The sequence below is a fragment of the Microtus ochrogaster genome, linkage group LG2 (genome assembly GCF_000317375.1).
Source record: "Microtus ochrogaster isolate Prairie Vole_2 linkage group LG2, MicOch1.0, whole genome shotgun sequence".
Lineage (NCBI taxonomy): Eukaryota > Metazoa > Chordata > Mammalia > Rodentia > Cricetidae > Microtus > Microtus ochrogaster.
Genome location: NC_022028.1, coordinates 37,091,448 through 37,105,356, shown reverse-complemented (window position 1 = coordinate 37,105,356; position 13,909 = coordinate 37,091,448). Strand labels below are relative to the sequence as shown.

Genomic DNA, 13,909 nt, shown 5'->3' with positions numbered 1-13,909 from the left:
GGGATTAAAGGCATGCGCCACCAACGCCCGGCTCTATTTTTTTCATCCCTAGACAGATTTCAAGAAAATGTGGATCCTCTATCATGGAGCTTACTTGTTAGTAACTGTTTTACCAAACATGCTTAGAGATCGTTGATTTGTCGTGTTTGATCATGATGCAACCGTTTTATGAAGCTTGTATATTTGTATACATTTTAGCTTTTGTATCCCAGGCCCATGTATCCTTCATGCTTACCCAATTGCAAATAAGTAAGGCTGAAAACAAGAAGAACAAAAAACTTTTTCAAGGGCATTGTCTGGTAAGTTTCTATGGACACTTCCAATCACACACCCAAATCTCTGTAGGCTGCCCACTGCTACAGATGCTCCTCAGCTTACAATGGAGTCTTAATAAAGACATCATTGACCTGAAAATACTGTGCCATCAAAAACTGCTTGTCAGTCACCTAAGCGTTGAGTCTCAAAGATGAGACACACTGTAGAGTCTCAGCTTCTTACCGTGATGAAGAATGACAACGGTGTGATTTCCCAACATTTCAAGAGAATGCCATGCTGTGTGCACTGCTCAGCCAGGAAAAGGGCACATCTCAAAGTTAGAAGAATTCTTTAGACTGAAACCTTGCGAAGGCACATACTCCTAAGACTTACCTTCATAACTAGGGACTCTCTGTTTATGTTTATGTTATTTTCAGCTTTTCCCAAACCCCAGGTTCTGGATCCTGTACCTTCATACCTCCTTCAATCTTTCTCTTACAATCCATCCATTCGTTCTGCCTGACCTAGCAATGGTTTCTGACTCTTCATAAGGTTTGCAAATGCCCCCATTTTCTGTCCTGCTCAGTGAAGACTATAATGTTCTAACTTTACACAGACGCTTTCAATACACTATTCATAAATCCTCATCATATCAATTTCTTCCTAACTAGCAGCTCATTTCTGACGCTTTCACAGTGAACTGTATGCATACCTACAAACCATACCATACCTTACCGCAGGCATCCACTGCCTGCCTAAGGTTCCTTTATTGGATGCCAATTGCTTTTTTGGCTTTGAGCAGGAGGCCCAGGTAAATAGCCCTTAGTGTAGCATTTAATCAAGTGGGAATGGTTGGGTAAATCTCAAGATTTTGTTTACCTCGGGTGAAATAATTCTGTGCTGTGTTCTACAGAAAGTCAAGAGTTTGGTAGCAGGATCTACACCCATAGAGCCTCATAATAAGCCTGCAACGGTCTCCCTAACACCCAGCCATCACTTTCTAAGGCCCCTGGTTCCTACACGGCAGAAAATAGAAGTCCATACCTCACTTCCTACCTCTTTCTTATCTCATGACATCTCTCCTAGCCTAATATGAGCATTTTCTTTAAGAACGTACTTTGTTTCTTTAGGAACATTTAAAAAAAAAACACACTTTAACATCTGAGTTAAAACAAACAATTTTGGTCTCTGTATACACAGGGTATCTGCAACCAATGATGCAGTCACACTCTTGGGAAAGTGATTTTTTTTTTCTCAAATAAAGCCTGCCCAGATTGGGAAGTTTAAAGGGCTTGTTGTTCCTAGCAGTTCCAGATATCAGGCTTCTGGCAGAATTCTGTCTGAATCTACAGCCTAGGATGGGAGGGTTTGGCCACAGAAACACCTTGTTTTAGCAGTGAGAGCAATCCTTGCTGCCTGTTAGGGAAATCAAGCCTGTTGTTTCTGAGTTTTGCTGTTGTTTTTGGTTTGGTTTGGTTATAACCAAAGATGTAAGTCAAATGAAACAAGATCTGGCTTTGGAGAAACACTAGAATTTAAAATATGGAAGGATTAAAGACATGATGGGTATAAAACCAAAGAAATCAAGCATTTGTTCGGATCCTTCCAAACATTCCAGATGGTGAGGAATTCTGGAAAAACTCCAGCATAGGTAAAGTGAGCTTACCCGAATCATCATGACCGAACATCTGATATCGTGAATTGTGTCGTAGATCTTCTTTGAGATGTCCACAAACTGATTATCATCAAGAACAGTCAGTGAGTTCTTGCTTAGGGCATCCAAGGCAGCATTCACTTGTGTCACGAATTCTGGGATCACTGTGAAAATAAACAATAAGAAGATTATCTCCTTTGAATTTCAGGATTCCTTTACTGTCTTGGAAATGAAGAATTGTATCTTAAATGAGTATCTCATTGCTATATTTTTAATATTTTAAATACAGAGAATGACACATTATGGAAGAGTTATTTCAACATCTGGGGGAAAAGCAGTCAAAGACAATGAGAAGTATAGTTACGGAAATATAAAATATTCTTTTTCTTTATGTTCTGCTTCTTTTGAGCAAGCTTGAGAGCATTTCTCATTTCTAAAACTATTGAATATGAAACTCGCGAAATTGAAAAATCGAGGCTCTGTGAAAACTGGTTGGAACGATGACTGTAAAGATATTTAAAGAAAGAAAATACCTGACTGGCAACTTAGACTAGCAGACAAAGTTCTTGCTGCCAATCCTGACAAGCTGAATTTGATGTTTGGAATTCACAAGGTAGAAGGAGGTAACCAACTCCTTCCAGATCGTCTTCTGAGCTTCACCTGTATGGTGTGTCGTGCAATGTGCTCTCAAATAAGCCCATGCAATTCAAAACTGAAAAGGGTAACAAGGCCTCTGAGATGTACTAACTAAACAGTTATCTATAGTTATATCTATATATGTAGTTACAGACACTAATTGTATCTTATAAGAACAATAAAAGAATGTTATGAACATTCTTTGGGTAAGATGTTTCTCCACAATCAGAACAAAACATCTTGACATCTTCTTATGCATGACAACTCGGAAACAGCAGTACCTTAACTATGTACAAGGAGGAATCTTGTTAGGTAAAACTATGGATGACTGTCAAGTTAAGGTATTAAAATAAGTACATAATAAAAAAAGGCTTCTCTAACTTTTAATATAAATTAAATGGGGCCAGAGAAATGTCTCAGCAGTTAGGAGCAAGTATGCTGTTCTGGACACCTGATTTTTGCGCCCACATCCGGCAGTTCAAACTCATTTGTAACACCTTCAGCCTCTGCAGCCTTTATGCTGGTGGTGTCTTAATGTGACCCCAATCACGGGGAATGTGAGACAGACCTAGCCAAGCCTACTCGAGGTAACCCATCAGCAGTCAAATCCGCTAATGTAAGTATTCATGGGTGAATCTGCTGGTGCAGACAGTACAAATCTCTTGAAAGTTCCATTTGGGATCTGTCTTCTAACATTTCATAATGAGGATCAGATTTAAACAAAGTCATAATCAAACCATAGCCACGTTCTACCTTCTGTCCAGTCATTCACTGAAAGTAAACAGATAAATGCTTAAAAAACAAAGTATTTTCTTTGCCTATTCCTCTTTATTATCTCTATCCAAATATTAAGTGCAATATACTTAATAATATAATGATATCCTAAATACATTGCCAAATTGTACGCCTGCTGCCTGTAGCCATCACCATTTCTTACTTGAGTCCATTCTATGGTTTATATCATGCTCCTTTCTTAGGATAATCAATCTTTTTAATGAAACATCTTCTTTAAAAAAAAAAAAAAGATGATTTGCCACAAAATCCGCAGTCAGTAAATTGTTTCATGAATGAGTCATGGCCTTACTGTGATTTTAAGTATCCAATGATTTCATGAAACTTTCTCCTGTCTACCCTGGTATGTAGTGGATATTTAATGAGTTGGGTGGTTGAAAAAAATGAATGAATTAAGTCTCTAAAAGCCAAGCAAAGGTATGGGGACAATTCTGACTATTCAGCTTGCATTTCAGTGTGGTTTAGGTTTTGTTCATTTCAGAGGTACATCAAAACATATTTATACAGGCTTCTAGAAGCATTCAAATATACTGAATGAGTGAATATCTAACTATCTATTTATTTATTTATTCATTTGGCAGTATAAAAAAAGAGGTAGGAATTCTTAATAAAAATAAGTTCAGCTATTCCACATCTCTTTCAAATTCTAGTTGTGAACACAAACCACCTACCCTAATCGCTACCATAAACAGAGAAAGTGAATGGCTTCTAGCTCCATTAGTATCCTTTCTGCACCCTAAACACTTAGTGAGGAATGGGCTGTACTCTCAAAAGCTGTTACAGCCATTTGAAGGAAAGCTCCCGATCTTCCTAACTCAAAACGATTTTATCAACATGCAGGCAACACATTAAGTCTTGATTGACACTTTCAATCTGTTGGCATCTCCCTAGCAGCAAAGATGTCTGCATCATCTCTCTTCCCATCCTGGAGGTACAGAAGGGAATAAAGACCTTTTGCTTAGTGTGTAACGTGTTATTTCTCTTTCATTACCTTAAACCTCATCTGCATCTGTGCTTTACTTAGACCGCAGTCATGTGGTTGCTTGCATCTAACTAGGAAGTATTGTTCTTAGTACTTCCAAGAAAATACAAAGTAAATATAGTATAATTAAGTAACTGCTTAAAGAAGATTTAGGAATATGACAAGTCTGTCTTGAATTCATAATCTACCTGGGTTTTAAGAAACTGTAAACTCTGACAAGATGGCTCAGTGGGGAAGGATGCTTACTGCCAAGCTGGGAGACCTGAGGTGAGCTCCTGGGACAGGAACAGTGGAAGCAGAGAATTAACTGTCACTTGTGGTCTTCTCACCTTCACACACACACACACACACACACACACACACACACACACACACACACACACACGAAATAAAATGAATCTCTAAATAAAAAGGCAAACCCACTGAAGGCTATCAGTCATTCTATCTATTCCAAACACAGTGAAGAAAGAACGCACACTGTACTCTAAGAGGACCGAAGAGAGTGCCAGAAGTCCTGAAGCCAGACTTGCAGATGCTTCTGAGTCATTGGATATGGTTGCTGGAAAGCAAACTGGTCCTCTGCAAGAGCAGTAAGTACCCCTAACTGCTGAGTCATTTTCCCAGCCCTATTCTCTGGGCTCTTAAAGAAAAAGAAAAAGAAAAGAAATAATTAGTCCTTGGGAAGGGGAGTAAGGGAGGGGAGCAGGCACCTGTGTGACAATCAGGAGACAGCCTCACACTCTGGTCCTCACCTTCCACCTTATTTGAAGCAGGGTCTCCCTTGTCATTTTCTGCTTAGTGCACAGAGGCAGCAGGTCCATGAGCTTCCAGGGATTCTCCTGTCTCTGCCTACCCTTTTGCCCCAAGATGCACAGAACCTTCTACTATTGTGCTGTGCCCTTCTTGGGTTCTAGTTGTCTCCCAGCCCTCACTGAGTTATTATTTTGTCCCAGGCAGGGCATGTTGCCTGCAAGTCCGATGTAATTCTCACAGTAGTTTTGGAAACTGAAAGCTATTATTGCCCTGCTTCACCTGATGAGGAAACCGAGGTCATACAGCCAATCAGCGGAGGGCAGGTGTGTGCGACTCTGGAGCCTGCTCTCTGGACCCTAAATCTCCACTGTCTCCTTTTTAGTAAGTAAAGTCCTTGAGACTTTTAAACTGCCATGCTGCTGGGAAAATTAATGTTAATTTCCTGACAATGAGATTAACAGACCTATGGAGCCAAAGTCTACTAAGCCTTGAGTCGTTCTCCGGCAGGAACTCACGAATATTTTATCCCTCTTAATCCTTGCTAAATTTATTATGCACATTTAGAAGTAGATGAGGGTACATAATAACTAATTAAATAGGTCAGAAAAGAATTCCAGACTCATTATAAGTGATGCTTAGAAATGACGTTAACAATTCACATTGCCAGTCACTGATAAACCCAGATTAAAATATTTATAATTATGTTGCAGTGTTTGAAGATTACTATTGTACAGGGAAGTCTGACTTTAAAAAAGACACACAGGGCTAAGCCATTGTCTTAGGGTGCTCTGTTTCACTGCTGGGGAAGCCATTTATAACAGCAAGGACGATTCATCAGAGTGGCTCCAATCATTTCTTCATTCCATTTCTGATTTAACACTAATATTAAAGTTCCTATTTGTTCAATATGTATGGGTCCTTGAATAGAGAACTGTTTGGAACCGCCAAGAATCCAAATCCATGACTGAGAAGAGCTTGTTCCTTTTCAGAGGTTGTGTCCTGGAGTTCCCACTGACTCTGACCATTTAGGACAGACCGCAGAGCTAATAAGAACAGCTTTTCTAGCCTTACAAATCCAGCTTCTACCATTTACAAAACTAAGACATTAAGGAAAGGACACCTGGACATAGAGTTTAAGATTTTTTTTTAAAATGTGTGTCCATGTCTGTGTGTGTCTGTGTGTGTGTGTCTTTAACATAAGTATGGGTACCACGGATGCGATGCTCCTGGGAGCAAGAATTGCAGGCAGTTTTGAGCTTCCTGATGTGGATGATAAACAATCTGGCCCTCTGCGAGAGCAATATACACTTTTAACCTTTAAGTCATCTCTTTAATCCAAGACATGGCTTACTAAAGTTGACAATGATGCTGTTAGCCTCTTACAGATATCTTATTATATATACATCTTTGATTAGTTAATAGGTCAAGTGTCTACATTTGAATGTCTCTAGTGATAGAAATGGACTCATTCCTCATGTTTATACTTTGAAATTTTCATGTTTAAGATGGATGCTAATATTAATTAATATTTGAATTATTTTAGTGAATCTAAATGCCTCTGAATTGGAAAAATTTATCTATTTTAAATTTAAATTTCTCACATCATTTTTTAATTTAAATCACAGTCACTCTTTAAATTATTTGAAAATTGACATATTTGGAAGCAAAGGAGATGATTGAGAATGAAATATTTTTGCAGAAGACCCAAAGTTCAGCTTCCGGAATTCATACTGGACAGCTCACAACCTTCCAAACTCCATCCTCAGGGCTCTAAGGTCTGATTTTTGTCTCCATCATCACCTGCACTTATATGCACATGCACACACACAGATACACATATCTACACATAATTAAAATAAAATAAATCTTTAAATAAGATGGACATATTTAAAGTGGGACCTGTGCCAAGGAATATTTAATGATTTTTATCCATAATATATCACTTGGTTTGGGGTTAATACATTGCCTGCTAATTTTTTTTTCTGAATTGTAATTTTCTGATGTTTTTAATACTTCTAATTATTTATTGTTCTAATTATTAATATCAACTCTTTTACCATAAAAATACTCAGAGCACACAAACTTAACTTTTCATGAGATGTGATAATGAGTCTTCAACATGATCCCAAATACCTCCTTTGGTACCTAAGTCTCTGAATTTCCCATCCCTGTGTTGTACCATCTGCATGCCCAGTAAACAGAGCAGAAGTGATGTATGTGACCTAATTGATTAACCAAGTTAAAGAGATGGTGTCGTTTTCATCTTGGTCACTCTTCCATAATATTATCATCTCTAGAGACTTTATCTGCACCTTAAACAGCCAGTGAAGAGGCTGAAGTCACTAGGAACTAACATTGCTAAGAAACCGTTTGCATGAATATCAGGACTCAAGCAACAGCTAGGAGAGTGGGTACCACCCTTCAGTAGCCTAGGGTGACAGCTTTGCTCCCCTGAATTTCTGAAGTCCAGAAAGTACACCAAATAGTCTCAGATTTTTTTCCCCACAGTGACTAAATATAATGCAAAGAAATATTTTCCTTATGGGAGAAAAGATTAGTTGAGTCTGATCATCTATTTAAGCAAACCATATTGTATACCCCCTTGAATCTTGTTTCATTAAACTCAAATATATGTGACTTGCCTCTCATGATGCATAGTGTGTTTTCATCCTTATTGTTGTATACCTTGCCATCGTACATTGATACTACTGTTTATCAATTTAGTGCAGTTATCAACATTTATACATTGACCAGGGAGATAGTTCCGACAGTGAAGAACTTGCTATGCAAACATGAGAGCCTGAGTTTGATCCCAGCTCACAGATAAAAATACGAATTGAGCAGGCTATGATCTCAGAGCTGGGGAGTCAGAGGTTGTAAGAACACCTGAGTCTTGATGGCCGGTCAGCCTCGTTTATTCCGGCACCTGTAGGGCCCAGTGTGAGACCTTATCTCACTGATTAAACAGGGGGAAAGCCCAATTATAAATAATACCTGAGGTTTAACTGACTTCCACACACATATCTTGGTAAATATAATTGCCACACACTCAACTGCCTAAATAAAGTGGGAGTCTTCCCTTTTCTTACGTGTATCTTCCCTCATCAAGTTTGACTGCTTTTATATCTCTTAAAATTCTGAAATTAAAAAATTCTCCAAATTCTTATTACTATTGTTGTAGGTTGGATCTTTCTCATCGCTCACCTTGCTGGAGAAGACAGCCTACCCCCACCTGCTGTGGATGGTCCTCCAATCTCTCCTCCCCACTGTCACAGGAACCACATCCCCAGCCCTTCAAGTTTCTCTTAGTGACCATTTCTAAGCAGCCAGTGTCTTTTTGGTGAAGAACGTGACCAAGCAACTGCTTACGTTATTATTTGTGAAGCATGCATGCGATCAGGTCTCAACTTACTTGCTTTATGCTGATGGTAGGATTTCATAAGATGATGCCTTTGTCGCCAGTTTTGATTCCTAATCTATTCCTTGTATTTCAAAATAATCTGGGGTCCTGTGTTTTTAAGTTGTTTGAATTCATTGTTGAGATCAGAAGAATAATATAACTCAAATCTCCATTTCTGTATTTAATCAATCAGCACCGATCTATTTGGCAGATATTTTTTCTTCCAACTACCTTTCCTATCTGCTTTGCATCGACTCACCTACCCATCTCCCACCTTCCTGCTCACCAGCATCTCCAAATGTCTTCCTGCTCATGAGTAAGTGCAACCAGAAGAACTGAACACAGTGCACGATATGCAGGGAGCTATCTATGCTCACACAGAACAAATGGCCAATTTGCTCATTTTGCAGAAGATAACGTTAACTCACTGGCTCTCTTTTTCTTTATTCCTCTTTTCTCTTTGAATGTTCATAGTTCTAGCCTACTGGATTTCCTTAAGGCAAGTTTAAGGACAGCCTAGGCTGTTACACAAAGAAACTGTGTCTCAAAAAAAAATTACAGATTTAAAAACATACTTATAAATATTCCTCTTTAGTTGTCTGGTTAAAAGTATGTGCAAATAACATAAATATACAGCTTCACAAAGGAGGAGAAATTGTGAGAAAATACTTATAAAAAAGGTTATTTCGGTTGCTATGAATGGAATGTGAGTTTTTAAATGTATTCAACCAGCATCAATAAAAGGACTCCATCAATTTCTTACTCAAAATCTTATAATCAATTTCTACTCTGCTTTCTAGAACAATGCCTATGAATTAAACATACTTACGTATTTAAACCACATTAATTTAAGTTCCCTGAAGTTTTAAATATTGATTGTAGTTGTACAAAGATTCAAGATAAATGAAGATCAGATACAAGAAAATTGAACATGCTTTTTAAAAATTCTATGTCTTGTATCTCTGCATATAACAAGTTCTTATGTAGCACAGGAAATGCCTTTTAATTCAGATAATGTAATCACAGCCATCAGTGAGATTATTCCATAATCTTTAACAACAATATTAGAATGTGCTTAAAAAAAATTAAAGGTTTTTTTTTCAGAATAAAATATACAAGTTAGAATTGAAATGCCATATATCCTAATAATATACCACATATAGTTATTTCAATGTTAACAAATGTGGAATCCTATAAATTTCAAAGACAAATACTATACAGCAAAGATATTTTTAATATTTAAAAATGAAAAGTATGTAAACAATTCTTATTTAGAACATCTACATTTTTATTCTGGAGAGTGTATGTTGTCAAGAAAGCAGAGAATACTGCCAATGACTAAGAGCTGGTGTGAACTATGTTAGATGCTTGTGATGGGTAACCTTGCCTATCAGCTTGATGTGATTTAGAAACACCTAGTAAAACACTTTGAGGATGAGATCTAGCCAGTCGTCCTCATTAACTTAGACTGTGAAACCCAATATGGACAAGTTCAACAGAACTGCCATATAAGGGCTGCCCATGTACACTTCAGCATGACCAGGGCATAAATTTCATTCAAATTTTCAAAACAAACTTTAGGCTTGACATCAGGAGCCTTTGCTCACTGGGCCTCACTCCATCTAATATACAATGTGAGTATCTAGAAAAGAAATAACAATATTAAAACAAAAGTAATAAAATATCAGAGATTTGGATGATGAGGTGACCTCCCTCATCCTAAATAAGTATTTCCTGTTTTAAACAATGAAAAATGTATAAGTGTCTTTCTTTCTTTCCTCCCTTCCTTCCTTGTTTTCCCCTTACTCCCCTCCTTCCTTTCTTTTTTAAATAATTAAACCTACTTCTGAATATGTCTGCTCATCCTATCTTATTAGTAGTTTTGTCTAGATTCTATGTTGCTTAATAGCACAAGAATTCAGTATAAATTAGCTCTTGTACTATTGGCCTGTGCGAGGATTCTGATTTCTGCTTGCTAGCAATGATGTGGAAAACCAAGTGGAGCTTTGGAATTAGGTGATATATTTCCATCTTTTCCTCTATCTTCCATCAACAGCCTATGCAAATAGAAGTCCCAAATTACTACACTGTTCTTTAATTGTGTTTGTGAGATTCATTCACATACATAAACATTTAGTATCTCTCAAAGGGCGTGAATCACAGGACCCTAGCAATTTAGGGTGCGACACAAAGACATCACAATGGTTTTGCCACATCTGCTATGGCATCTGTGATTCTCAACTTTGTAAATGTAACTGCCACATACTCAAGTACCTGAATAAAATGGCAGTGTTCCCTTTTCTTTCTTATATGTATCTTCCCTCATCAGGTTTGACTGCTTTTATATCTCATATAATTCTAAAATTAAAAAAAAAGTCTCCAAATTCTTATTACTATTGCTGTAGGTTGGATCTTTCTCATCTCTCACCTACCTAGAAAACAGCGTGCCACACCTTCTGTGCGTGGTCCTCAGGTCTATCCTTACCACTGTCACAGGGATTTTACTAACCCTCAGTGCTCTCCATTTTCCAGACTTGGTGAAAATGCTTGGTGGATGCTTATTGTAGAAAAGATGATGTTCTCATCTTGTTTTATACCCCATCTCCCACAACTCCATTTACCATGTTCTATGCATGATAAACATGCAAAACACTCCATCTGTGTGTTTGTTCTGCAGAACATGTCCTGCATCATGCCCTCTCTTATGGCAAGTCTTCATGATGGGTACAGGATGAAGACACCCTGTTTGGGGGAATCTCTTTATGTTTGCATCCAGAATTCTTGTGTTATAAATGAAAACTCTGAATGTATATGGTACTGGTACCCAGGGTGAGGTCTTTCAAAGATGCTTCAGAGTGAAGGAGCCTGAGAGGATAGTCCCTCTGGTAGTGTTTGTGAGTAGGTGGAGAAACCTATGTTTTCCCATGTTCATTCCCACTTTGATAATTTCTGGCATGTCTAGATGCAAGGAGAAGGCCTTCACTAGGTAGTGATGCTTCTCTGTCTCCAAACTATGATAGGAGTGCACTGTTATTCTTCATAAATTTCCCGTGTTCTATATTTTGCTATGCTAAGAGGCTACTGCAGATTATATTAAGGATCTATCTCATTTTCCATTTTGTGTCAGAATGCTCCAGTGTCCCCCATGTTCTCACTGTATTATATTCAAAAGATAAAAAAGGAAACCCACTATTAGGCTAGGCATTCATCATTCTCTTTGATGTCCAAAGAAAGCAATATTTACATACACACATATGTTTTTAATTTGTACTGAAAAAGCACTTCTGGCATTGTACAGTTTTTATGTCTGGTAATTACAATGAGATTTTTCTTTTTCTTTTTTTTAAATTTTTTTTCTTTTTCTTTTTCAAAATGGTGCATCTACAACCTCACTGGAAGTCAAAGTCAGGGGGATTATTTTTTTTTTTTGTGAAATCAGTTGCCTCACCCTGCGCTAGGGTCACAGCACATGGAAACACTGACTTCTCTATCCTCTTCTGTTCCTTTCCACTAAAGCTCTGCTGCAGCCCAAGGCTTCACCTCTACAGGGCACATACTGTACATTCCGTGCATTGCTGATGCACAGAACTCTGAAGTTAAGAGGATTAATTAGGATAAAACCCCAAATACTCAAAGCTACCACCAAATCCCCTGTATCAGCAAAAGTGAGCAGAAAACCTTGCGTTTGAGACACACCGAGCTTCTCGGAGAGCATTTTATTAGTTCCAACCCTGAACATCTATAAGTCATCATAAGGCTGCTCAGAAAATGAAGAGAAAAAGTGTCTAAAAGCATATTTGCCTCTCTTAACTTTAATGCTCCTGGACCTATCTGATTCTTCCTCCTCCATCTGTTTTGTATGTTAAGGAAAGAATTGTCCTTAAGCCACCTATAGATGCCTGGCTATCCTTAGACGTGAGCTATGACTTTCCATTTCCAGCTATACCTATACGTATTCCCTTTCTACCTATACGTATATTAATTTTTTTCTAATTGAAGACAAATAATTTAAATATTCATTGACCTATATGTATAATTTTCTCGATTTTAAAGCTACCAAAACCAAAGTTCTGTCTCATTAAGCAGAAATGCCTGCAACTCCTTAGCTAGTAAAACTTCATCACAAACCCATGTGAGGGTGATAATTTGTCTTGTGAATCATACCTTTCAAGACTAAAATCTCTTTGAAGATGAAACAAACACATGGCTCCCTACCAGATGGCCACAGATGTAAGATTCAGTCATGTGTTCTGGTGTAACCCAAGGAATTCATTAATTACATATAAGCCAGAATTTCCTCTCGGCTCTAGAATCCAGATCAGAAAAAAAAACGGTGCTGCTCCTCCTGACAAATACTAAACTTCAGAGGTTTAAAACAAGAAAAAGTACAGTTTAAACTGCTATTTCTCTTAATGTTTAGAATGTCAGAAAGATCCCACCAGTTAGTGATTTTAATAGTCCACGCTTAATGTGGCAGGGGTTCTGATGTGGCTATCGATGGGGAACTGAGCCACGGCATCCTGCATTTCGGATAGTTTCTTTTTAATGCTATTACGCTTTTTTATTTTTCTGGGAAAATCAACAATCCTGGTAAAACTGACTGGTGTGGGACAATTGTATTCTGTCAATTATATTTTAAATAAACGCTGATTGGTCAGTAGCCAGGTAGGAAGTAGAGTCGGGACAACCAGACAGGAAGTAGAGGTGGGCCAATGGGAACAGGAGAATTCTGAGAAAAAGGAAGTTCTCTCTGTAGTCCTGGCCACGCCACAGAAGGAGCAAGATGTGACCTGCCCGCTGAAAAAGGCACTGAGCCCTGTGACTAACACAGATAAGAATAATGGGCTAATATAAGCTGGAAGAGTTAATAAGCAGCCTGAGATACTAGGCCAATCAGTTTATAGTTAATGGAGACCTCTCTGTGATTTCTTTGGAATTTAATGATTGCGGGAACTGGGCAGGACAGAAACCCCGACAACAACTGACCATTTCAAAACAGACTTCTCTTAGAATATGATTATTTCCTAGAAAATTGGACTTGCCTCAATTAACCATGAAGTTAAGTGCTTGATCGTTTTTAACCAGATTTTTGGGAGTACTCCTGTATAATCCAATAACAACCATCATGTTATCCCTCTGAACCCTCCCGATCATTAAGAAAGATTTTAATTTAATGTGCTCAAGCTTATTCCCTTGCAGCGTGATTGAAATACCATTTCATCATCTCGTCATAATTAACTTGTCTGAAAAGATGTTTTCCGAGTGGTTTTTCACTGAGTTCCTAGGAGAGTGTCTCAGGAGGCTTTGCAGATGGGAGGGAGAAAACAGCAGGCGAGGGAGGAGCCTGATGGGACCAATGGGGCTTCCCACACTCATGCTGCTTCATAGAGAGCAAAGCTTTGGTTACCAGTTTCATGCCATTACATTAGAACACACA

At 38.1% G+C, this 13,909-nt stretch overlaps 1 protein-coding gene across 1 annotated transcript in view; it reads right to left on the bottom strand.

Moving 5' to 3' along the window:
* The window catches only part of Ctnna3 (catenin alpha 3), a 1,290,503-nt gene that overhangs the window by 253,863 nt on the left and 1,022,731 nt on the right, over nt 1-13,909 (bottom strand). Inside the window, exon 13 of the mRNA XM_013351193.2 lies at nt 1,922-2,073. Coding sequence (XP_013206647.2) covers nt 1,922-2,073 — 152 coding nt within the window. The remainder of the gene's footprint in view (nt 1-1,921; nt 2,074-13,909) is intronic.